Below are 27,627 nucleotides of genomic sequence, written 5' to 3'. Positions count from 1 at the left end.
TTGTAGTTTATTTTCAAACTTGGGGAAGTTTGGGTGGAGAGCTTTATTTTAAAGATAAACCCACCACTATTTACATGGAGATTCCCTTGTGATTCAGACTTCTCTTCTTTCTAATACTGTTTGCATATGTTGCCTGTGTTTTTGGTGCTTCCCATACTTTTAAGGTTGCCAAGGGTTATTAGTGTGTGTCTTTTCATTCTGCAAACCATCTCTTCAGTTGTCTGCATTGCACAGCTTTCCTGGTTACCCGTTTCCTGAAAACCCCATTGTGGCATTTGTACAGAGCCCCCGGTCGTTTCATGGACTACTGACCTGTACACCACTATTTTATTCTTCCACTGCCACCAATTTTGTGGAAAAAACCACATCTGACGGGGTTGCCACAGCCACTCTGGGTGGCTCCCAACAAAAAAATAGTAAAAACACAACACAACAGCAAACACTAAAATCTTCTCTTAACAGGGCTGCCTTCAGATTACATAGCTGTTTGACACCTGCTGGGAAGGTGTGCAGCAGGGTGGGCACGTCTACTGAAAAGGCCCTCTGCCTGGTTCCCTGTAACCTCACCTCTCGCAGTGAGGGAACTGCCAGAAGGCCCTCGGCGTTGGACCTCAGTGTCTGGGCTTGACAATAGGGGTGGAGGCGCTCCTTCAGATATACAGGGCTGAAGCCGTTTTGGGCTTTAAAGGTCAGCACCACCTTTCTCTGTGGACCACCAGAACCGAACTCTCGCATAAGTGGCAGTTGCAACACTGCAGGAAGCCATGGTGATGTTAGCAACATTACAGCTGGAAAAACCAGAGGACCCTCAAGGTGCTGAGTGGGATAGAGTAGCCAGCAAGGAGGAGACGGCTTAGCTAACATAGCAATGCAAAAAGAAGGGGAAGAAGCCAAAGAGCCCAGTTGAGTGAATCACATCCCAGCAAACCCCAACAGAAGGAACAATGACTCAGAAGGTGAGATTGGAAAATCAACCTTTTCATATTCTTATTCCAAGTTTCATTCTTCCTAACCTTTCCATATAACAGCAAGTTAAGAATGAATAAGTGTCAGGAGCTGAGATTTTTTGTTTTTTGTTTTACTTTATTTTTATTGTTCATCATGGGGTGCCTAATGACATCAGAGTGTGTTGGACGTAAACAAGAGCTTTCACATTTCCTTATAAGCTTACATAACAAAAAGCAAACATGCTTAATCATCTGCTTTGAGGTTAAAAATCATTCTGATGCAGAAGAAAAACATTTAGTTCCTGTTTAAAAAAACAAATGCAAAATCAATGGCAGTAACAGTCTCACATTTGTCAAGGCAACTGTAACCCAGATCCACAGAAGTGCATGAGCATATTGTGATTTGATGCATTGCTAGCATAGGCAATAAAATGTACCAGAAGTCATGTACTAGTGCTCGCAGAGACAGGTATTATTTTTGCACGAGCAAACAACAACAATATTAAATTTTTAAAAAATTCAGTGCATGTTTGTCCTTGTTTGACCTATTTATTTATTTACAAACTTCCCCACTCTATCCTTCATTTTTTTTCAGAAGGGCATTGCCATCAAAATACTGTGAAAAGTCCAATAAAAACAATGAATTATTAAAAACAAAACAAAGGCAGCATTAAAAGCAATTCAGCAGAAATAAAAATATATCAGTGATGAAAAAACCTGAAATAATTAAAAAAAATTCACCCAATCTCTGGAAGTATAAAAAGCCAGTATATGCAATGAATTAGCCTCCCTGAGCTGAGAACTCTGTAACTTGGGTGCCCTCAACCAAGAAACCTTTCTTTACAGTTGCTACCCATCTTGCCTCAAATGTTGGGGTACCTTGAAGAGATACTCCAAAACTGGTTTCAGTGCATGGGCAAATAGGGGCTGCCAACCTGTACCCTTCCAAATGCTTCCAAATCCCATTGTCTCTGACTGCTGTGCATGCTGTAGGAGTTGTAGTCTAAAACATCTGGAAAGCTACAGGTTAGCTACCCTTGCTTTAAAGGTAAGCACCAACACTTTGAATTGTGCTTGGCTGTGGACCAAGACCTGGTGAGGGTCTTTAAGCCCTGGTGGGATGTGTTCCCAATGACGGGTTTCAGCTAGCAGCCTGGTGGCTGTACTTTCAAACTATCACTTGTTAACATCTGACCTGAAATGGAAACTGACATGCTCAGATGTACTTAATATTGTACAGCAGACAGTCCCCTTGCTGAAATTAGCAACCTGTTTGAAGTCTTTGGATCATGGTACTCACATTTAAATCCAAAATGCTGACTCAAACATAATAAAGATTTAGAATCTACTTCTCACAATTTCTCACTTCCTAAAAAGCATTTCCTTGAATGCTACAATTTGGAGCATTCCTAAGCTAAGAGAAAACTAAAAGGACAAAAACACGCTATGTAAAAAGGAGAAGGAGATGCAAAAACAGGTCAATAAATTACGTTATAGCTTTTCCTTTATAAAAATGTATAACACTGACAAAAGCTGAGGTATCTGTGTTAATAAATAAGTTTAAGTTAAAAATATATAGTATTGTGTAATACTGATTTCTTGTAAAACCTTTGCAAAATATATTCCAGTTACAGTTACAAAAGTTAGTTGTCCTGAGTGGAAAAAAAAGTTTCATTTTTTCATCTTCATTGCCAGGTATTCTTCAATGTAGTTAATGAAAATGTCAAACTCTCCCATTGCTTTATAGATGCCTTTGCCTTGCAGCTGGAAAGGAAGAGGAGGGATAATTAATTACAAACTGAAGGAATAATAGTTATTGCAAGATAAACATGCATGCATTTCCCCATCATCTTTATTCTACTCTGGAGATTTGGCATGTGACAGAATTTTGAACGCTGTTGACCAGGATTGAAGTGATACTTTGCAAGAAGGAGAGGCAAGTATGGGGAACAGGACTGGGAAGGCGATGGGCTGACAGAGCAAGAATGCCAGCCCCTCCCTGTGACAACACAGCTCTGCACCATTGTGTGAAGCCTAGCCCTCATTTCCCTGTCTTTATTCCATTCTGGCTTGAAGAAGGGAACAAAGGAGAATAATCGTTTTTAAAAGAGGGTCTCCAGTGAAACAAAAGACTAAGCAAACATGCCACTTGAACAAATGGAGTAATAGATGAAAAATCGCAGTTATTTAAAGGTTTCTGAGTGCATCATTTGGGACAATTAACACAAATTGCTACTGTAAGAAGAATCTATTTCAATCAAGCAACCTACACAATTCCTCTTTACAGACATTACTGGATCAGTGCAGGATATACCGGTAGGTCACAGAAGGAAGCTGCTTTGAAACTACAACTTGGACTTCAGGACACTTTTTAACAGCATTCTTAACGTAAAAGGAAGCAAGTCCTCATTTGTAACAGCATAGGCATCCCTTGGACATTACTTGGATGAAACAGAAAATGAAAGAAAGTTGTTTGAAACTGAATGCTCACTCCAGACAGTAGAATATAGCATTTTCAGCTTCGCTGATGGAGTTGGAATATAAAACATTAAGTACCACCTACAACTGGTTTATGTGTGTGTTTATTGTAGTCAGTGGCAACCTGCCCAAGGGTGTACATTGCATGCCCAGAAGAACACCTAAAAGCCTGGGTGCAAATACAAAGTTGCATTCCCTGCACCATGCTCCCACTCCTTAACTTCCACTTGACAGTGCTAGTCTTCTCAGGTTTTAAATGTTTTTAAACTGGCAAGCCACAGAATTAATTGAAAATGTAAATCCAATCTACAGTGTATGTATTAATCCAGAAGAGTGGCAAGAGGATGCATGACTCTTCACACAGTAATTGTTTTGGCTCTTTGATGTACTGTGCAAAGCCTCTAAACAAGGGTGTTTAGCCATGTGATATAGGAACCTACCTTTTCATAGGTTTCTTTGATGTTCCTTATTGTTTTGCTCTCCTTTTCACAGATGAAGAACCTATGCTGAAAAGAGGAAGCAGAAGAATCGTGAATTCAGTGGCTTTCTTCTGGTTATCCTTGAAAATCCTAAGAGCTCTATTGCGCATTGGCCTGATTCAGCAAGAAGAGCCATCAGTGCAAAGAAGAGCCACCCATGCAATCAGCTGCTGTCTATGCAAGGGATACAGATGTGTTCCACTGGGATGCTCATCCAGGCAACACGGAACAAGCAGGAAACATCTTTGGCCTGGTGGGGATGTGCACCACAATCCAAAGCCAAGCACCACGGAAGATTGAAGAGGGTAACTTCTGCTTTGTTTCAGTGCAAATGCCTTTCCCTACAGCTCTATACTTGGCAAAGGTCCAGCCCAACTCTGATGAGTAAGTTCATGAATACCCCTTAGTCCTAGAAAAGAGCTTTGAGAGGAGAGTTTCCTCTTGCAACTCTGCTAAGCACAGAGGGTTTCCTTGTGGCCTTGCGTGCTTGTTTTCTGAGTCATACTGTGACCAGATGACACAGTGAGGACACCACAGCAAAGTAATGTTAGGATGTGGCACTGAATAGCTCTGTCATCTGTAGCTGTGCCTTTGTAGAAGCAGCAGCTATTAGGTAAGAATTTTACGTAAGGTTTATGAAAGAAGACATCAGCACTTAACATCAGGCTGTATGATAAAATAGTCAGTTTGTGCAGACCCCTACATAATAATCTATCTCTGTACTTCATTAATCTGCTTATGAGGTCACCATTATAGAGAAGGTAACCTCATTCCTGAAGAAACTACAACACTGTGCTTAATGAATACAGCTATGTCAAAGACCACGTGCATCCTACAGTTGTGTGCAGAAATTGTTACTGGGTGCAGAATTGAGTACAGAAAGAATCTTGAATTTAATTTAGCTTCTAGACCTGAAGGTTGTGAAGATCTGTTTGAAAAGGTGTAAGTCATGCATAGTGAAACTTTAAAGCTAGAGGACAGGCTGTGCTGGATTTCTAGTATCTGACGTGCCGTGAATGACTTTTTGCATTTGCTTAAATAGCAGAAACAAGCTCAATTTGGCAAAATAAGCAAAGTTATGCACATCGTATGCTTACGATGCATAATTTATACATATTATGGATTCAGCTTTTCTTGGGACAAAATTGTGATTACCTGGGAGGAGACATTTTTATCTTTTTTGTAGCCCAGAATATACATAACACTGACTCTGACACCCTAAGAAATGGTGAAGGCACTTTGGCAATGCCTTCATTTTTAAAATCTCTAATACAGAGTTTCCCAAACTTGGGTCTCCCACCTCCCCTAGCTAACAGGACCAGTGCTCAGGGATGGAGACCCATGTTCTGTCCTATATTTTCTGTCCCCACAACACTTTTTACAAATAGAAGTGGAAACTATTCTCTTATCTTTCAAAATAATATATTGCACTTTAGAATGTAGTCCCATTTTGTAGAGCACTAACTTTGCGTAATGAACATGCTGTTTGTTTCTAGGGTCTAAGCACCATAAGATGCCATATTTCACTCCTCTTGAACAGTTCTACAGAGGCAGGAAACTTCAGTTTGATTGGGAGCATGGCAGGTGGCCTAGGAAAGGAAATGGGCCGACTTACACAGCGCTTGATTGTCTGTCTCAGATCCAGCAGCCTCTCTCCAAGAAAATCTACAGTCCGCTGAATGGCACTGCCAGTGGTTACGTTGGGCAAAACAACTTCCAGATAAAACTGTATCATTTCTGCCACTGACTGACAGCCCAAGTACCCCTAAAGGAAGAGGAGACAATACTAATGGTAAGAGCGCATGAATAAGGCATTTCAGAAATAAGATGGCTCATTATGACTTTTGTTCCATGGATTACGATGTGCACATATGACAATTCTGTTGCTGTAAACAATGTTTTTTTCTTACTTCAGAGTTTCTTTGTGCTACTTAATAAGCCAAGATAAACCCTCCCCAAATATGCACGTGACATACTTGGAAACTGATGCAAAAAATAATAAAATAATAATACAAATAAAAATTGTGACTCCATGGACTGCCAACTTATTTATTTCAGTAAATTTTCTATAACGTCTTTCCATTGCTCCATCATAGCACATGGCAATAATAAAAAAATATCGATACATGTAAATTAACTATAACATCCTTAAAACTCCTATTATTCCTAAAAATATAACAGCACAGAGAAAGCCTCAGTTAGCTTCTGATTGCTTGATTACTCCCAGTTGACAAGAGACCTGAACTCCCCTGCTCTTTAAGATCAAAAGAAGAAGTGCTGAGTGAGAGAATAACTCCCCTGAGTTATGCTGGACTTTGGCCAGTCCTAGTAGATATTTCTTGCTTCTATTGTCTATTCATTAGATCATACTATGCATTAACTGAACAAAGCCCCATGTAACCTCAACACTTTTGAAAGGGAATGACTTCTTGGGATATTTTGTTCAGAACTGTTTTTTCAGGCAAAGGTACACTGAATACTGCTTTTCTTAGTCAGGCTTCTAACATCCTAAATATTATACAGTAATGCTGACTGGTATAGGGTTGGCACTGTTGCAATTTCCCCTACAAGTTCCTCACAAGTAAGTACTGTATGTGGAAATGGAAAGTGGGAGTTAAGGGAGATGAGGTGCAGTCAAGGATTTTAACAGTACAGACTTAGAACACAAATGCATATAATAACATGCCTTTCAAAACAGCATCTTCTAGCTCTCAGCACACATACACTGGCAGATTCACATTATTGTGAATTGTTGTTGTTATTTCTATACAACCCTTCATCTGAAGATCACAGGACGGTTTACGGTATAAGAAAGACCCTCCTGCCTGACATGATGTCTAAAACACTGGTCTCATAGCTTATTTCTGCCAAGAAACATCTTTCCATGACCCCATAGATCAGCACGGACTTATTTCCAAATAGCGTGAAGACAATTGAAATCTCACCTTGAAATCTTCCAGTAGATCCTCTTTTAACAACATGATCTCTAGCTCATCATCTCTGGCTTGCTGTAAGAGTATGCAATGAAGAAGACTCAGGTAAGTTTGACCCCACTTATCAGCAAAGAGTTTAGAGCATCTAGTATCGCCCAGTTTCTTTTACATGTGAGCATTCAGATTTGAAGCAACTTCTTATCTGAGGGTCTTCCCTCTCTACTGCATGCAATGGTAGATAATAGCTATGACAAATATTGTTACAGCAAGCTTTTAATTGCACAGGATATATATATACATTATAGTATATGCCTAACCTTTGTATATGCCTAAACTTTTGTGAATGATTAAATTCAGATTTCAAATGTATGGCTATCTAAAAGCTCAGAAATACACCAGTGAAAGCAACATACAGTACACTTAAATGTAATCAACACCCTTCTCTCATGCATGTCTAAAAAAGGGGGGTAATGGATATAGAGTTTCAGCTATTCATACATTTCATCTGTTATTGTTGTCCTTCACACATGCATATCAACTTTCTCCAAATATCTGGACATTCATGGTAAAATAGAATAACATAAATGTTACTCAGATCCCCACAGAAACATTTTGGTTCCTAACAAGCTTTCTCCCCTTCCCAAATCAGAAAATGAGTTAACCTTAAAAGTTTTTCTTGTCAGTTTCAATCACAACTGTTCACATAATTTCATTAGACAGCATTTGAAATGAAAGGCATAATCCATCAAAAAATTATTTGAATCCCATTCATTTTGTTGGGGCTTGCACAGGAGAACTTCTTGGTGGTTTGTGTCCCAAGCAATGCATCTCTTGTACTTAACAGCAAGTATTTATTTTATTAAATGTCTATCTCACCTTTCTTCCCAAAAGTGTCCAGGATGGCAAACAAAAAAATAATAAAACAATACAACAATATTTTTTTAAGCTGCTTAAAACACGTCAACTGAAAACATTTTTTTTTAAAAAACAAAACATGGAAAAACAAATAGCACAGTAAGCTATGTTAAGTGTTTTCAATTGCTATACAAAAAGAAGCAAAGCCTTTTTCCTCCACTCTTCCTAAACTCTGGATGCAACAGAAGCTGCTAGAGGAAGAAAGGATCGTCATACTCACAAAATAATCTCTAATCTCATGAAACGTGACTCGCAACTCTCGGAGTTTGTGAGGCAGGATGTCTGCAAAACGCTTACAGCTGCTTTCGGAGAGATGGCCCTGTGCATTCTCGAGGTTGAGCACCAGGGACAGAAGAGTAAAGACTCTGAGAGAGTTCATGCCTTCACAGATTTCCTTTGTGGTTCAGCTCAATTTGCAAGAGGCAAAAAGCCAGATCTGAATGCCCATCACCTTGATTGGCTCCTAATTTATACCATCCAGCTTCCTTCCTCATTTCGCAGGATATGGTACTCAAATTAACCAAAAGGTCAACCTCTTCCCATAAAAAGTTTTTTTAAAAAATAGAAAAAGAATTGCCAAGACCCCTTCCTTCTATCTTTTTACATAATTTCCTTCTTGTAAATTTAAATGTAGGAAAGGAGAAAGGAAAGATTGTGCTGTGTTAATTACAGTATGATGGAAACACAAAAAGGTGCTTTTCTCATTTATCATGGTATTCTGTTCCTTTAGTTCCTAAATTTTAGGTAAATGTCCTTATTGTAAGGGAGAAAATGACCTTTCATTATTTAAATCTCTGAAAACCCTATTAAATTGTTGTTTTTCCTGTTAAACTGCCACAACTGGTAGGCAAATCAATTTCAGATTTCTAAAACACATCTCTGAAAAGCGTAAAGGTTTTCCCCAACTATGTAAAATCCCCATATATATATCTCAATGCAAATAAGGATTAACCAGACAAAAATAACACAAGAGATTAATTGTAAAACAATATATCCTGTTCATTTCATGTTTGCTAAGGAGATGCAGCTAAAATCCCCATGGGTTTAATATATCACCTATTTCAACTACAAATATTATTCCTGACACTTCTAAATTTTTGCACTTTTCTAAATATATATATGTTGGTTTTTCTGTATTGTTGAGCACTGCATAGTTCTGCTCTGGGCTGTTTTCACCATGACCAGACTATCCCTGTTCAACGCTTAGGAACCTACAAGGTCCCACTGGTCTCTGGGGGTGGACCATCTGAATTGGTGCCCCACTGCTACAAGGTAAGACTGCCACCAAAAGTCCAAACTTCACCTGGAAGTGGTCTCACCACAACAACATGGTAAGGCACTCCACTCTATCCAGACCACCTCTCTCTCTACTGAGAGCAAGGACTAGATCAAGGGTACACCTGCTCTGTGCATTGGCCAGATAACCATATTGCATGAGACAGTCCCATGGCTGCCATGGAGGCCATGAAATCTTGGGCTGGCCTCGAGGCATTCGCAGCACACACGCTGAAGTCACCCAGGACAAGAGACCTGGTAGTTCTTCCAAAACCACACTGGAGGCAGTCTGGAGGCCAGCTCAGTAAGGGAGGCTGTAAAGGTAGGTGGTACACCAAGAGTATTCCCAGCCTGCCTCCATGACTGTCATGGACTGGCTGAATGCAGACGAGTAGTGGGAGGCACCAGCTAGGGAACCCCCAAGGGAAGAAGGCTCAGACCAAGGAAATGGTGATGGGACAACAATGAGTGGTCAGAGAGAAGAGGGAACAGACGAGGAGGAGGAGGTGCTGAAAGCTGAAGAGGTAACAGGGTTTAGTGAGCAGGAAGAGGCTGTGGCAGAGTCAGAATTAGAGTGGAAGCTGAAGAGGAGGGAGGCCAAGAGGTAGATTGGTGGTGGCTGCTGAAGAAGCCAGGCAGCGCCCCCCTCTTGCTGTGACCAGCTCCCCTCCTCCCTGGACAAAGAAAGACAAGTTGAAGGAGCCTTAGATTGCTTGGGAAGGACCTGAAGACGAAGGAGTCTTAGAGAACAGAGGGAAGGAGGGGACCTTCGGTCCTTGCCCTTGCCTCATTGGGGCAAGACCTGCTGGGAAGAGTTGCGGTGCTCACCAGTTAATTTCACAGACGCTCTTTGAGTTATTGCTAACCTGCTCCCAACTCCTGCCTTGACAATGACCCCACACCAGATGCAGTGCAGCTCCCATGCAGAGAGGTTTCCTAGTAAAGGACAGTTAACTTCTACGAACCATGGCAAATGTCTCCCACTCCCCAACCCTCTGATCAGAACTGAAGCTGCGCAGAGTGCCCAGGTGGGCACAACCATGTGAGGTTAGGGACACCCCCCACCCATCTCAATTATACAGACTAGATCAGCCTGTTTATTCACAATAAGATAATGGATCAGCACGGTCTTATAATGAACCAGCCTAGCATTCAGTAACAACAACAGCAGTCCATTGGGTACAGCTTCCAATGATACCACAGGTGGGAAGGTGGTTAGTGCAAGCAACATAATGCATGTTTCCATAAGTCTCCATCTGACCCACCCCCCTCCAGCCATGTCCTCTTCTCCCCGCACCCAAACCACTGGCATGCTTGATTATCTGTGCGTCCTCCTTACTCTGTCTCCCTCCCAGCCACATCTTTCGAGCCCCCTCCCCTCCCCCTGGAACACCCTGTTCCAGGCCCTCGCAAACTCACAGTGCAGGCAGTACAATCCTACGTATGTTTGCTTAGAAGCTGCTCCAGTGTAGTTCAGAAGCTGCGATCCTAAATGTACTGACAATTATAATATTATAATCACAGGACTTTGGGAAAACAGCACTGTTCTGCTGTCAATATGTACTTTGGACGGCTAGGAGAAACTCCTACTGGCATCCTTTCAAATGTTATGTTTGGAACAAATGCCACAGGCAAGTACAAAGTGCTCCTGAAGTGAATGGGAGACTATAATTGTGCTTTGCAGACAGTTTTTGCATAAGTATGTCAACATCTGTCAATAGATTTGAGATGTGATAGCTAGGTGGGACCTCTGTAATATCTAGAGGCAGATGCACCTAGCGTAGTAGATGCTGGCGACAACCAAGAAGGGATGACCACCACCTGGCTGTCATGCTTGTGAGCTTCCAGAGGCCACTGGCTGGTCACTGCTGAGTTTTATTTAGTAAGGCAATTCTTCCATTCTTCCATGAAATGTCTGTGTTCTAACCTTTTCTGCAGTGGCTGGGGGAGGAAATTTACATTTGTAGAATGTAATTTACATTTGTAGAATCTGGATTTTTTTTAAAAAAAATTGGTGGTTGATTCCAGTAATATTTCAGCATGGATTTGATTTGATTTGCTTATAGCACGTGTTCTCTCTTTCCCAGATTCTTTTTCTTGATGTCAGCACATACAGCTTGGGGGTAACTGGATTGCCTCTCAGAATGTGTCATTAAAACTGCTTCTCTATCATATTCTATCTTAAAGTGGTCTTTTTAAAGTCTCTTGAGGGAATTGTGTATTTTATATACTTGCAGTGGTGGACTATTGTGTAATGAAGAATCAAAAGGGGTGGAAAATTACATGGGTAGGGGAAAAGGGATTCGGTCTGCACACTCATATAAACCAGGAAAGCGGACCATAGTGGCAAGAGGAGCGCTGTTACTACTGCTGCCTTCACCTCACTTCACAAGTTCTAATATTTTTACTTACAATTCAAGATGCTAATTGATATAGTCAATAAAACTCTGAAACAGCCATGGGCCATAAATACTGTAGCTTCAATGTGAAATTTCTGTCACTTAAACCTATTGATTTCACTGGTCTTAAGCATACCTAAACTCTGCTGCTTGATGGACAAGCCCTTTAGTCTCGGAGTATGATATTATATAAATGCATGACTGGTCTATAGGAAAGCTTTCTCGCATATTTTGCTTTATTAATGGCAGTTATAATGGCATTAGTAATCATTCAGACTGGATTTTAAGATTTGATATTTTAAGATTTTAAATATGTGCTGTTAATCAGCAAATATGGAATCTCGATTGCTATAATGACTGGGTTTCTTTTTCATATACAACTGCACTAGCATTTTCTATTTTTTTGTCCCAACGTTTTAAAATAAGATAGTTATAAACAATACCTAAATTCTATTCATATTCTTAAAAGTACGATTGGCCATGATCCATGGCTTTGAAAAACTATGGGCCAGAGCAGTGATAGCGAACCTTTTAGAGACCGAGTGCCCAAACTGCAACCCAAAACCCACTTATTTATCGCAAAGTGCCAACATGGCAATTTAACCTGTATATCTCAATTTTCCTCTGCGTTTCACGTTTCTTCTTTATGACTGCTGTTGTAATAAATAATCCTTCATTAAATTATATTTTCATTGATATATAATTTTATGGTATAACTTAGTGCTTTTTTTCTTTAAAAAAAATGTTTAGGGGTACTCTCATTTTGACTCAGGAAAATCACCACCGGGAAAAAATAAATACAGTTCAAATTGGGAAAAATAAATACAACGAATTTCTTCTCTTGTTAAATTCACAAAATGTTTCAGGGTATGCACTGCTATTACTCCAAAACAAAGTTGTGTTAAGAGCCATCAAACCTCTGAAATACATTTTCCCCAGAAGGTTCCACAATTCTGGCCACTAGTGTACACTGGAGGGCTGTACTAAGAGCCACCCTCTTCCAATTTTTCAATCAATCAATCAATCAATCAATCAATCATTATTATTATTAGCCATTTCTTTGGCTGCTGTTTGATCGCAGCCTCCACGGAATGAATTTCTCTGTTGGCTTCCACGGGAAAGCCCAGCGAACATGTAAACCCAGCAGTCCCTTCTTAGGTTGCCGTCTTTATATGCTTACTGACCTGGGAGTTAAGCCCTGCTGAACTCAAGACGGCTTACTCCCGAGTAGGAAAAACAGACTGGCAGGAGGCCCTGGCACATCAAAGATCAATGCCTGCTCAGCCCCTCGATGCTCACCAAGCCCTGGTGCTGCAGGCTTTGGATGGTACGCGCGAGCCCTCCTCTCCTCCTCCTCCTCCTCCCCCACCCCCAGCACGGAAGCTACGGCCCTGCTGGGGCGAAGGCGTGCATGCCCACAGAGAGGACTCTGAGTGCCCTCTATGGTACACGTGCCATAGGTTCACCACCACTGGGCCAGAGACTGCAGGGGAGAGTAAGTCAGTACTTCATAAATAAAAAAATGTGCACTAATCTTTCCATATTGATGGATGGACCATAGGTAGAACATCTGTTTTGCATGCAGAAGATTCCAGGTTCTACATTGAGTTTAAAAGACCATGTAACATGTGATGGACAACGCTGGGCTAGATGGGGGGTGGGGAGGAAGCAGTTTTCTATATTTGCTGGAGTCTTGCCCAATATGAAAACAAATGTGAATTGAATTTTTCACATTATCTCTGAATGGATATAAATAGTAATTTAGATAATCATTGTGCAATGTTTTTATCCTGGCTACTGTCCCACACTTCTTTCTCTCCATCGTTATTTTTTATCTAACTGAATGTGTTAGATGGGTTATGCATATCACTGGACTCAGTGAGAATGGCAGATCTCAAGGCTATTTACCAAGTCTTTCCCAACAGCTATTCTACACAGTTTGGAAACTGTTTGGAAATTCATAGGCTGCAAAATTTCTAACAGCTGGCATTAAAGGCCACTATGGTGATCTCTGAATCTCAACTTGGATAATTTTTTATCTGGCAATTTTATGTGTTCAGTTGCATTTTTATGTTTGATGTACTCTGGAAATATATTGCAATAGCTGAAGGCTGATGCAGATAAATGTTTTCCTTTGTACACACTGCCTTGTGTGACAGTTTTCTGGTCTGTGACATGGTTGGCTTGCTTAAATGTTTTGGAAGGCACCGCTGTGGTCAATCACCAGTGCTTACATAAAATAAATACTGTTGAAAGACTGGTGATTGGAATACTCCAAAAGCTGCCTCTTATTTGAATGATTTATTAAAAAATATTTCTTATTTGTAAATTTAACAAGTAAAGTAGAAGAAGAGAAAGGGGAAAATGAAATAATGAAAGAAAGAAAGAAAGAAAGAAAGACAATCTACAGTTAATACTACTAATAGCAGTAAACAATGAACAATTCACATTGCAGATACAGGGACCATAAGTTCATGAATCTTAAATGAATCATATAAATTAATATAAGCTTGCCAGATACCAAAATAGGTATCCACGCAGAATTGACATATATGTGAAATATGTTGGATGCAGCCAGGGCAGTGAGTTCATTAGAACACTGTGTAATAGACAGTGGGTATTTCTCCTTGTAGCAATATATATATATAAATCTCTTAGCTACCATAATAGCCCACAAAGTCCACTTTTGTTGTCCAGCCTTTAATCCCCTTTGGAATATAGTTTTTTAAAAAATGAACACCTGCAAATATCAAGGGTTTTACCAGTATAAAATTGATGTGTCAACAATGTGAGACTAAAAAGAATATATTACTGTGCATGCCCTTGTCATGTGTCTCAACAAGGCATTTCCAGCATTACATCTCCAGCACCTAGCTGTTTGAGACAGCGCCTTTCTATAAACATCTGTAGGTCATTGTATACATTTGTAGGTCATTGAAGTTTCTCAGAAGCAGAAAGGTTTATGATAACCTTAAGCATTCTGCTCAGTTCTGGGTATCTATGTCTGAACACATGGGACCAAAAGGTGAGAACTGAACACTCAAACAATTTCCTCCATCACAGCATGTTTGCATTTCCATTTTTCTAGTATAACGCAATCTATGCATTTGTTTATCTCCTGCTTTGTGGTTGGATTAAAAAACATATTATTAGCGACAATTTCTAGCTCCAGTTTTCATGAAAGAGAAAGCATTAATCGAACTGGCCTCGTGTGAGATTGCCACAGTTTCATGTTAGTTTCGTATTCACAGAACGCTGATATGACGCGCAACCTTTTCTCCTGCATCATGGTTTTCTAAAACACCCAGTTCTTTTGTGTCATTCAGCATCTTTGGCCTGGTGGAATAATCCTCTCATAATACTACGTTCATTTAGGAAGCAACTAAACAAGATATGGATCAAAATGCCCCGCTTTTGACAACCATATATGTAGACATGTCAGATTGGGGCTGTGGGGCTGCAAACCTTTCTCCACAGTCCCCCCCCCCAGTCTAAATTTCCTATATCCCCCCCAAAGTTGATGGGCATTGCCATTCCAGTGGTGTGCATGAGCCATGTAATGTGATCAATTATTGGGGCAGGGCTTACCTGCCCCCCCCCCATATTTTATTCAAGTTGGCACTCCTGCATTTTACTCTTTGTATCCTAAAGCATTTTTTAATACACCCACATCCCTCTGTATGCTCTTTAGGAATAAGATGTGTTGGTTTCATGCGTATGAAGCATGTTACTATTTTCTGCAGATCATGACAGTGCAGTTTCAGTTTTAATTCCTAAGCTATGCTTATTGGCAAAGTTGGAATTCAAACCGACAACTTCTGTGTACTTGGTGAAACAGAATTCCAGGAGGAAAATATTAGATAATATATCTTCTTTCTCACTTTAAATTTTTTTCCCAAAAACATTTTCAGAATGAAAAATAATACCATCTGTATGTCATTATTTTCTACTGAGAGCACAGGAAATACCCGATGGTATATTTATTTTATTTTAAACTTTATACACCCCCCTTCATGATATGATCTCAGGGTGGTTCACAGAATAAAAACGTACAATAAGCACGATGCTGCATTCCGGAAAAGCTCATGCAAAGGAAATATGTGCCTGGCATCACATTACATCTATACTTAGAACTCTGTTCTGGTTGATATCCGTCTGTCTGGGGAGACAATGGAGCCTTTGAGGGTGATGTCAAACTGTTGGAAGGTTACAGCACCTGCTGTGGCTGTAGAGGCTGATATGGGAGAGACTTGTTTTGTTGCAGCTGGGGTAGATAAACTATGTGATAATTGAATTAAAATCAAGATGACTGGATGCAATGCAACAGTTTTTAAAATGGCTGGTTTTGGGTCATTCCTTTCCCATCATCTGCCAAAAAAGCCCTAATAATATGTCAAGGTGTCCTGGTTCCTGCTCAACACATGCAAGCAGAGAGTCTTATTTATAAGTAAGAGATCTTTACTCAGGCAAGTAATGGTACAGGCTCAGGAGCAGACAGTGCTCAGGAGGCACAATTCACAGGACAAGAAGTTCAGAACTGGACAGAAGAGACAAAGATGTACCCCAAAAGCTCCTCTCCCACCACCTTTTAAAGACAAAGTGTGGTGTGATCACCCGTGAGACTCTCATGCATTGTGAGAATGTAAAGCTTTCAAGCGCACTCTGTTAGGGCAGGTGGGTCTGCTCCTATCTGTGAAGGAAGCATCTGGTTCCAGGAGACAAGGCTGCACCCTACTATTCAGACTCCATTTCAGTCTCTGCCACCTTCATGCTCCCCCATTGGCTGATCAACCCCCATACCCGCTCCTTCTCTGAGGCTGTCTGCTCCACAGGAATGTCAGAGAGGTGAGCCAGCCTCCCCGCTCCCCCTTCCAAAGTGCCCCCCTCTCCTCCAACCCAGGTTCTACCATTCAGCCTCCTTCTGTTTCTTTCTTCTCCTGTGTCAAAGCCTGCCAATCCAAGTCCAAGCCTGACAGTAATGTGGATCTCAAGACACAAGGAAGCCTAACTGCTTGCAAAGGACACTGAGGGCATATACACAAATCATAACCAAAAGCCTGAGTTTGTTAGTGACCTAAAAGAGTGTGGGTGGGTAGGTGCTAAATGAAAAGTGAAGAGTGGTGTGCAAATTATCTCATAGGAAAGCTTTCTCACCATTACCGAATGTTAAGGAACCCAGAGGCAGAAGCAGTTTATTGAGTGGAGAGGAACCACTGCACAAACTTCCCGGCAGGTGTTGTCACTGTTGCTTACCAGAAGGAAGAGGGGAAGAATGAGATGGTGGGGAAGTCAGCATGGTGCAAACAACAACAGAACCAATCTGAGGCACCTGCTCATGTGTTTGCACCATGCTGTTCTCCTCACCCCCTTGCTCTTTCCCTTTTTTCTCCTGGTAAGCAACAACAGCCCACCTGCCAGGAAGCTAACATAGCAGCTCTTCCCCACCCCATGACCACTTCTGCCCAGGAGTCACCAGAACTACTGATCAAACAAATCTGCAGTTGATTTACTTCACCCACTATAGCCTGGTCTGCCAAGCAGTTGCTCTCCAATATCTCTGGCAAAAGTATTTCCCAATCCTGTTGCCTGATGAAGGTGAAGGGATGTTGTGGGGCTCTCAGTATAGTGGTATCTTGGTTCTCGAACTTAAACTATTCTGGGAGTGTGTAGGCTTATGGCCTGATTGGAGCAACAAAGCTGCATTCTGTTTGATTCTGTTTGGTACAGAGGTCTGTGTTAACTGGCTGCCACAGCACAGAAATAGGCAAACTGGACTTGCAGGATGAATATCTCACAAGGTGAGAGATTGAGAGATGACAGGAAGGCTCCCAGGTGAGAGCTGGGAGGGTCTGTCATTTTCTGTGGTGGCTGGGATTAAGAGCTACTTTTGGATAGAGAGAAGATCCTGCATTTGTGCACTGTTCTGTATTTTAGATATCCAGCTGCTGATTTTTCTCCTCCTTTATTTTTTGTATGCTGTCCCTGCTATGAGAATCTGTATTTTATTATGTACTTATTGTATTTATATAACTGTTTTGATTTTTACATTGTATAGATATTGTGTTATGTATTGGCACTTATGTTCTATGTTGCAAGCCCACCCTGCGATCAGTATACCTGAAGGAGCATCTCCACCCCCATTGTTCTGCTGGACACTGAGGTCCAGCACCGAGGGCCTTCTCGCGGTTTCCTCACTGCGAGAAGCCAAGTTACGGGTAACCAGGCAGAGGGCCTGTGGAACGCCCTCCCACCAGATATCAAAGAGAAAAACAACTACCAGACTTTTAGAAGACATCTGAAGGCAGCCCTGTTTAGGGAAGTTTTAATGTTTAATGGATTATTGAATTTTAATATTCTGTTGGAAGCCACCCAGAGTGGCTGGGGAAACCCAGCCAGATGGGTGGGGTATTGTTGTTGTTGTTGTTGTTGTTGTTGTTGTTGTTGTTGTTGTTGTTATTTAGGGCAGAATGACCTCTCCCCACATTAAATGGGGGGGCGCCCTTTGTGTGGTTGTGTGCAGCCCCCGGGACCCTATGCGGCACCATTAACACAGGCTTGGCTTGGCCTTCCCCTGGAGGCCTCCGCCTACCTCAGCCAGTTGCCCAATCCCACCAGGGAGGTGTTGCCAAGGTAATCAGGCCAGGTAGGGGGAGGGACCACCCTGCCCACAAATAAATAAACCCAATAGGAGATGCCAGGGATCGAACACAGGACACTCTCTATGCAAAACATGAGCCTCATGTGCCATGAATGATGCAAACTGCCACTCTAATCTTAGATTCATTTTTCACATCCTAAAAACCATTGTAAATACAACATACAAAATGACTTAGTTTCACCATCCTCTTGCAGTGCCCTGGAAGGTCGCACTCTGCTTTCATGTGAAGCTTCTAGTGGAAAGTTCTCAGGCGGCTCCACAGAGTCAACATAGTTTGGTATTGCAACAAAGGGTGTGAATCTGTGTGTGAGAAGGCGGTGGGTGGGACTTCAGAGGGCCTGAACACCTCAGTCCTTCCATCAGTTTTTATACAGATCAACATCCCTTCAATATAATATTTTCACATTACTTTAAGACAGGGTTCACCAACCCTTTGGAATATGTGGGCATATTAGCAAACCAGGGAAAGCGTTGAACACATGCACATAATGCAACTAAGCACACACCACAATGTATTAAAAACTTGCTCAAATAGAATGTTTCTTTTGAGCCTAATTTCAGCATGGGAAGCAACTCAGAAACTCAGATCAAAGCACAGAGGGACTGAGAAACAAGTCCTTAAAAAATAGAAAGAAGCACAGATCCAGTGTTAAACTTGGAGCATCAGGACCCCATTACATATATTAACAGAGACTATGTTGCTTTAGAAGCAGCTTTGATTGTGTGTACCCATTGTGGAATAATGGACTCCAACTTATCTTTTGGAACAGCTAAGAAAAGCATTGGATAGAGTAAAAAGAAGAAACGTAACTATAAGCAAACAAATTGTCAGGCTTCGGGGAATTGGCTTCTTCTCCCTGTGGCAGTAGATAAGAAGATCAAACGAAAGGAACATCTTACCACTTAGAATCTTTAATAATCACAGTGAAAGAACAAAGAACACGTCTCCTAGAAATGACGGTGCTCCCAATTAAGGGTCACTCCCCCCACCATCCCTATTAATCTACATCACTCTTACATCTTGTAGACTGAGTTTGTACCCTCTGCGCTTTCTGTTCTAACACTTTCTGAGCTCTCCATGTTTTTGGAGGAGGGGGGGTGAATGCTGTCCAGAGACTGTGAATCTGTTAACTCTCTCTTCTAGTGTTTCTTTTCCTAGCTGTTCCCCATCCAGATTTCCCAGCTTCTGCCTTCTGAACTCTGCCCCTCTGCAAACCACTCTTCCAAATCTATGCTGCCCTCCTGCTCCTGGGAAGATTTAGGATTAGGATCAGAGGGAGGGGGTGGCTCCCACTCTTCTTCCTCAGTGCAGCCCTCCTCAGCATGGTCCCTGATACAAACATATCACACAAAGATTAGGAGTAAATATGAATACGCTAATCATCAAAAGGTCTATTACTGCTGGGAGAATTTTATATATTAACTTTATACCCTTTTATAAGATTTTGTGGTGTGCACCACTTAAGAAACTTTTGATTATGTGGCATGTACACTTGTATAACAGCAACAACATATTTTGCTTTTTTAGGGTTTTGTGTGTGAGTTTTTTTGTTTTTTCGTTTTAAGACACACAAAACAACATGTACTTTTATTTATTTTCATTTTCTTGAAAATAGAAAAAATCTGATTGGTTTCAATAGGACATACTTCCATGTACATACATGCTTAGGAAGCATGCAAAATGAGGCAGCATACCTGTATAGAATTAATCTGTTTGGGATTTCAGCAGACTAACCTTGCACAGGATTCATCCCATGGCTAAGATCTAACACCACAGCAATGAACACTATAGGACTTCCCCTTCTTTCTCTCCTTCCTGTACCCACCTCTACTACAAAGGATCCCACAACCCTCCAGAGCAGATTTTGAAGGAAATGGGATAGGGAAAGAAAGGACGGATATGCCCAGTTTTAAACCTGGGACTCAGCTTGATTGGTAAAGAAAACACATTTTATATTTACTGCATATGCATTATAACATTGTGACACCAGGTGGTGCTGTGGAGTTCAGTTTTTGCCAACCTGATTTCTCATACAAAGTTTACAATGCGTTTAACTGAAATGCTTCTTTGATGTGTCTAGATTCAGCCCTGGATGTCAGTTGTGCAATGTGGGACTCTGCAATTGGATATCACCCCATGGCTATAAAGGGTGTTTAAAAGTCAGGCAACAATGTAAACTTGAAACCAGAAGCTCTAAAGAAGGCATGTTTGATGTCTGCAAACTCACTTTTGAAAAGTCAAAAGAAGGGGTGGGGGAAACTACCCTATTGAAAACCAGGGAATGATTGGTGCCTAAATTCACAATTTCTTTGAAAATCCACTAGTAAAGTTGGGAATTGGTGATTGTGCTAAAATTAAACTGGTGGTTCCTATATTTGCAGGGTGAACAGGAGACAGACTATTGTGTAAAGAGACTGGGAAATTTTACGCCTGTCATGCTCCTTGAAATAACTCGTCATCAGTGTTCTTTGTTTTATATAACTGCTTTAAGCAATCCCCTAGAATTCCACAGTAACATATCAACGTGCCTCTTTCTCTCATGCCTTTTCATTCTTTGCTGTCTACTAAGACATCTATATCTAGAAATTTGGTATATCAAATTCCATGTCTTGAAAGGTGACACAAGAATTCCCTAAAGTAATATGTCAAGCAATCTATTTAAAATGAGTTGGCCTCTCTAACGATGACTAATATTTTCCAATAGCAATAATACCCTTTGCATTTAGACACCATCAGTGGGTTTTTTCTCTCTTAGCAAACACAAAATTGTTTTTCCTGGGAACTGGATTTTGTATATGTATGTCAAGCAAATAAATATGACTCAGATTGATGTTTGTGTGTACATTCCAAGTGACTCTAGAAAGGCAAGTTGTGGTGTCTCCCTTTTCATAATCATGACCTATGAGCAATTTGGCCAATATGATCTTTCTTTCCTGTGTCCATCTGCAGTCTTGAAGATCAGTGTTCAGTATGCAAAAGCTTTCCCAGGTTCAAACCATAAAAATATGTAGAAAGACTTTCTCGGTGAATGCTCTCTAATAACTCTGCAACTCGATGGCTCCACTCCTGCTTTAACTAGGTACAACCGCTAGTGGCCCTAAATGGAGATGCCCATTTCTGCCCACATCTAAATCCAGCAGGTTTAATGAGGTTCAGATGAGCAGAATGATGCAAATACACCCGTGTCCGTATCGACTGGGTACATCGATCTCTCTTGCTCAATGGGGATGTTGATTTTCCTGTATCATCATGTTCACCAGATTCAGAGCAATAGGGCGAGAGAAAGTCCTGTTTATTTGGGCAAAGTAAGGATTTATTGTAGTGTTAGCTGTAGTTACTGTGTGTGTGTGTGTGTGTGTGTGTGTGTGTGAGAGAGAGAGAGAGAGAGAGAGAGAGAGAGAGAGAAAACACACATAGTTCACACATCTGCCCCAGACCAATACTACTTACATCAACTGGCTGCCACATTCAGTTTAATAAGCAGCAAAGGAATGTTTAGGAAATTTTTAATGTTTGATGTTCTATTGTGATTTTAATTCTGTCAGAAGCCATCCAGAGTGGCTAGGGAAACCTAGCCAGATGGGTGGGGTATAGATAAATTATTATTATTATTATTATTAATTATTATTATTATTATTATTATTATTATTATTATTATTATTATTATTATTATTATTACATGGATCTGAATAGTGGAGCCACTGCAGGGCAGTGGAGTGGGTTGTCTGTTGGGTGTCTTCAAGCTGTGCCTCCACCTATGCTCAGTCTGTATATCTCTAAAAAAACTTCAAATATCTAGGTAAAGTATTTGAAATAATTTCCCCATAATATTGTGTTATTTACCTAAAAGAAACTGTAAGCTAGAAGAAGCATAGTCAAAATTCATTGGTTTTGCATACAGTAATATTTATATTTATAGAAACAAGCTGGGAGACGGCTTGAACGCAAGTGGAGGAAAGATCCGAATGAATGCAACTGAACACTGGTGAAGGCTCATTATCGAGCCTACCTAGTGGCAGTGAAGGCAGCAAAGAAGGCATACTTTGCTGCCTCCATTGCATCCTCATTATGTCATCCAGCAGAGCTTTGCTGGGTTGTACAGGGCCTTTTGCAGGCTGGCTCAAAGGAGGTGACAGAACCAACGGTAGCTCGCTGTGACTTGTCTGCAAAGCATTCCGAGGACAAAATCGCTCGCATCCACCAAAACCTTGACTCTGCTGTTATGGCAGATGAATCTCATGGGGTGTCCAGAGCACAGTCTAGTCCTGTTGTGTTGGATGAGTTTCAGTTGGTAAGGCTTGAGGATGTGGACAAGGTGCTTGGATCAGTCAGGGCGACCACCTGCACTCTAGGCTCTTACCACTCTTGGCTGTTAAAAACCAGCAGGGAGGGAACAGCTGGCTGGGGCAGGGAGGTGATCAATGCCTCTTTAGGAGAGGGAGTGGTCTCTGCCTGTTTGAAGGAAGCAGTGGGGTTTTTTTGGGGGGGGGTTATTGGGTTGTTGTTTTTAATTTTGATTATATATTTTGTGGCTTTATATTTTGATTTTATTCTGTGAACCACCATGAGCTTTCTGGGTAATATATTAATAGTAGTAGTAGTAGTATATCAGCAATACTTTTCTAACAAGGGGCTTTCCTCATTCTTGGTTTGTAAAAAGTTCATGGTAGCATTCAACAGTGTCACTGGGGTTCTCCCTCTCTTATTTCCTGGTGAAAAATTCCGTAAAGACAAATGGCATTTTAAAGTGTTACTCAGACAGTAAAACAAAAGAATAGGGATAGTCACATACTTATATTTTCGAATAGCACATTTGAATGAGTAGTTTTGATTTCCCAAAGACTGTTTAGTTAAAAAGCAAACAAACCTGACCCGCTGATTCCCAGAAAAAAGCATGCAAAGAAAGACCTAAGAATAAAGTTATGCAGAAAACTGTTTTGATGTTTTAGATAGCTATCTTTTATGTTCACATTTAGAACTCGTGTAACAATGATGGTTCAGGGTCTCAAATGTAAACCAGGAAGTCCCCTCTTGAAACGTCCCTTCTGGCACAAAATGTCACTAGGGTTTCAGTGCTAGACTTCCTGTACATACCTGGAGGCAAGCCCTAAGTAGATATGCCTAGGATTACACTGTCTATAGCCCTAGGTGAGCCCTTCATTCTCAGCTCCACCCCACCCCTGGCCATGTTGAGATAATAGTATGGATCAACATTGTTGGGTTGATCTAAAGATTACAGAGGTGAAGTGCTGCGAATATTCTAAGGCTGCATGCTTTTGTGTACTTACTTGGGAGTAAGGTGCATTCAGCTTAATAAAACTTACTTCCAGGTATGCATGGGATTGCAAAACGCTATATAAATGTTAAATGTTTTTATTTGTAAGGAGAAATTCAGCAGCCTGTACTGCAGGGAACCCAATTATAATTTGCATGTGGCTTTTCCAGCACACTTACTTTTGCAGAATTAATGCTGATTTCCACGCTGATAGAGATGCTGGCCTCATTCACATGACACAGTAAGCCAAACTATGAACAAACCTTGGCTACAGCTTTTGGTTTGAGAGGAGAAAGCTTAACCACGAGCCAAGGTTTCGATGTTATGCTAAGCCAAACCTTGGCTAAGCTCAGCTGTGGAAGAGCAAAGCAGCTACAAGCTGCTCTCTGGGAGCCCACACATTTGCATGGTCCCAGTAAGCCCATGTTTGGCCTCCTGTGCCATGAAAACCAGGTATCTGTGATGTTAACAGTTGTGTAACAAGCAACAGTTTGCAGGTGTCCATGAAGAGCATAGGAAGCTGCCTCATGTGAAATCAGGCCATTGGTCCGGATCAGTATCTCCTACCCTAACTTTGGCTTTTTGAAATATGGCAACCCTACCCCCCAGTGGGCAGAGTATCACAAAATAGCGCATGATCATGTCATTGTACTTCATTAAAAGCACGAAGTGTGAGGATCAGTGTAGACCAGGTGTGAAATTGGCATATCTGGTTGTATGTTTCTTCTTTGGTATAAGAGCAAAAGAACAGAGAACAGAGAGATTTCAAGGGTAAGACTATGAACACTCTTCCATTTACTCTGCATTCAGTGCGTTCCCATTGCTGTTCTGGGAAACAGTGTACACATGACATTAGTCACAATTCACAGCTGTCCCATGTTTGTCCTGTCATATCTTACAAAATACCACATTTTTACGCACTCCCTGCCACCCACAACCAGCTTTTATTCAAATTGAGAAAAAGAACAACCTAGTGCTGTTTCAACCCAGTAAATGTGTATACAGGGATGCGGGTGGTGCTGTGGTCTAAACCACTGAGCCTCTTGGGCTTGCCGATTGGAAGGTTGGCGGTTCGAATCCCTGTGATGGGCTGAGCTCCCATTGCTCTGTTCCAGCTCCTGCCAACCTAGCAGTATGAAAGCACACCAGTGCAAGTAGATAAATAGGTACCACAGTGGCAGGAAGGTAAACGGCGTTTCCGTGTGCTCTGGTTTCCATCACGGTGTTCCGTTGCACCAGAAGCCATTTAGTCATGCTGGCCACATGACCTGGAAAGCTGTCTGTGGACAAAAGCCGGCTCCCTTGGCCTGAAACCGAGATGAGCGCCGCAACCCCATAGTCACCTTTGAATGGACTTAACCGTCCAGGGGTCCTTTACCTTACCTTTACCTTTTATACAGTCTAAGCCAAAGGACACAACTTGCTTTGCCCACATCATGGCGGGGCGGGTTGATTTAAATTTATGCTGTGTCCACAGCTATTAGTCACAGTCCCATCAGATGAAGTCAGTACACCCAATGGGCAGGGAAGCTGGGAGTTGCAGTCCAACCAAATTTGATTAGGTTGTTCTCTGCAGAAAAGAATGGGGGACACACATCCCGTCATCTTTATTCCCTGCTCTTCCCACCATCTCAGGCCGAACAGGAGACCTTTAAAAAAATACCTTACCCAGCCTTAGACTCTGAACAAGGACTAGGAAATCAATATGCCAGGAGCTCATTTGAGAGGCTTGTGAGGGATGCAGAGGGTGGGGGAGAGGAAAGTGACTACAAGGTGTGTGACTGTTCCTATAGCCAGATCCCATGCATTTTCTTGGTGGTGTGGCCATGTGTCCTACATTATGGAGGGCGGTCCTCTGTTTGTAGACATCCTCTCTTTAAGGGTTATCCAGTTCATGTCTGGTGCAAAGCTAAAGAACCATAAAAAGGGAGAAATTGCCCACCAACAGGTAGCAGCAGCAAGCACACAAGGCACCTGATGTCTTCTCCACTATGGTGAGATGTACTAGGTGCTATTGAACTAAGTTTTACTCACCTATTGAACTTATTGTATTTTAATATTTTGTTGGAAGCCACGCAGAGTGGCTGGGGAAACCCAGCCAGATGGGTGGGGTATTAATAATAATAATAATAATAATAATAATAATAATAATAATAATTTCATTTATTTATTTAAACAACCCATACAAATAAAGAGCCATTAATCTCAATGGGTCTACTCTGAGTACAACTTAGTTGAATGCCACTCACTGTCTTGTTCACATTCACAGTACTTTTGGAGTTTGGGTGGGGAGTATATGATTGAGCAATCCTTGTTTGCATAATGCTTTCATGAACAGAAGTTCATGCATTTGCTTCAAAAGGTTGACCAGAATCTATGGCTTAGAGAACATTAGGTCACAAGCAGCCGTTAGCATCAATTTGACCTCAAGAACATAACTGATGCATGCACTGTTATATGATCTTTGAGCTCCAGTGGGTTTATTTGTTTTTTGATATTCTTTTTTATTAGTTTTCAATTACAATCCAATAAGAGCCTCATTGTAACAATACCAATATATAATACAATTGCTAATAACAATCATTCAAATACCAAATTATATAATTCTAGAATTGATGGTTTGATGGTTTTCTTTCTGCATTCCAAAATCTTATTAATTTCAATTACATTCCGGTCATAATAATAACTCCCTATACAGCAATTGCAATTTTAATAACTTCTATTTGTGTTGGCACATTAAATGATTTATAAAACTACAAGTGAAGCACTCAAACTTTATCCAGTGGGTTTATTTCTTAAACCCACAGATTTATATCTACAGTTGTCCACCACCCGCCATGCCCTGCACAACTTTGTTGCAACAGAAAAATTAAGATCTGCTTTGCTTTAACTAGTTCCTGCCTCCATCCTTTCTTCTCTGACCAATAATAGACTTAGAGGACACTGATAGGGAGTTGGGCTGCAAAAGCCAACCCCAAATTTTTCACATAAGCAAGACATATGTTCCCATAATATATACAATCAGACCAGGACAGTCTAGGCAGTTTCTGTGCTTCCCCAATTGTCTCCACCTCAAAAAAATATTTTTTTGTTTGCACTTCTACAGACTTTGGTGACCTCACAGATCTGCTGATACCTACTCTTTGAGTGCGTGCATGGTGTTGTTTTAGCTACATAAGCAACAGTGCTCCAAGAATCCCTGTATTGTATAAATATAAGTTCATAGGGAGGTAAAAAGAAATTATATAAGAAATATGTAACTGTGCGGTATAATGGATAGATAATGTACAGTGAGATTAATTGGAAGTCAGTTTTCAATTTCTTCTCTATAAGTTTTATAATTGTATTCAGTATCAGGAGTATATATTATGATAATTATATTAATCTTCTTGTATCTTATAGTGTGGTGGTTTGTTTGATTTTTCTGTTATTTGTTTGTTTGATTGTATGTTTGTTTATTTGTGTGTGCGTCTGTTTTCTCATAAATGTATTTATTTTAAATTAATAAAGATATTATTATTTTTTTAAAAAAAGAGAGAATGACTTCAAAAAGCGTTAGATTCATGAAGAATAGGGTGGTGTACACACTCCTGTTTAATCTGCATCCAGTGTGCTCCCACTGCTGGTTTGGGAAGCTGTGCACACATGACATTAGCCCCAATCCATTTCCGCCCTGTTGTTTCCTTTGAAATACTGCACCTTGATGTGCTTTCCCCCAAATCAGCTTTGATCCAAATTGACAAAAAGAACCTAGCAGCATAGGAGAGACAGTGTGCTGTGTTGGTTAGAGCATCGGACAAGGGCCTGGAAAACTAAGGTTGAAATCTCCACTCAGTCATGAAGGGTGACCATGGGCAATTCATAGTTCCTCAGCTTAATTTACCTGACAGGGTTGTTTGTGGGATTAAATGACAGGGAAGAACCATGCACACCACCTTGAGCTCCTCAGAGAAAAAGTTGGCAATAAATGCTATAAATAAATAAATAAATAAATAAATAAAGCTGGTGATGTGTGCACAGCCTCAGTCTATGGTAGCTAAATGGAACCTAGTTTTTCAGAGGAAGTATACCTTGAAATCCAGATCTTGCCGGGAGAAACAGGACTGGGATATTGCCTTCATGCCTTGCTTGGAGATTTCCCCAAAACATCTGACTGGAACACAGTGAATACACCAGTCCCTCAGGCCTCGTTCCTATTGAGTAATCTGCTTCTGCACCTGTGGCTTGAGATGGCTGACAGATGTTGTAATTCTGAGAGTGCTTGTAA

General features: G+C 41.0%; 1 protein-coding gene across 1 annotated transcript; it reads right to left on the bottom strand.

Annotated features, from left to right (window-relative positions):
• Positions 1-1,094: 1,094 nt before the first annotated feature.
• Positions 1,095-10,461, bottom strand: IL10 (interleukin 10). The gene is made up of 6 exons (XM_081866287.1): positions 10,447-10,461; positions 7,973-9,963; positions 6,850-6,912; positions 5,520-5,669; positions 3,866-3,931; positions 1,095-2,711 (listed from the first exon to the last, which is right to left on the bottom strand). The coding sequence occupies exons 2-6, from the start codon at positions 8,129-8,131 to the stop codon at positions 2,619-2,621; spliced, it is 531 nt and encodes a 176-aa protein (XP_081722413.1). The 5' UTR covers positions 8,132-9,963; positions 10,447-10,461; the 3' UTR covers positions 1,095-2,618.
• Between the last annotated feature and the right edge of the window lie 17,166 nt (positions 10,462-27,627).

This window comes from Podarcis erhardii, assembly GCF_964252035.2.
Source record: "Podarcis erhardii genome assembly, chromosome: 6".
Classification (NCBI taxonomy): Eukaryota; Metazoa; Chordata; class Lepidosauria; order Squamata; family Lacertidae; genus Podarcis; species Podarcis erhardii.
The sequence above is the reverse complement of the archived record's forward strand: the minus strand, read 5'-3'. Positions and strand labels throughout refer to the sequence as shown.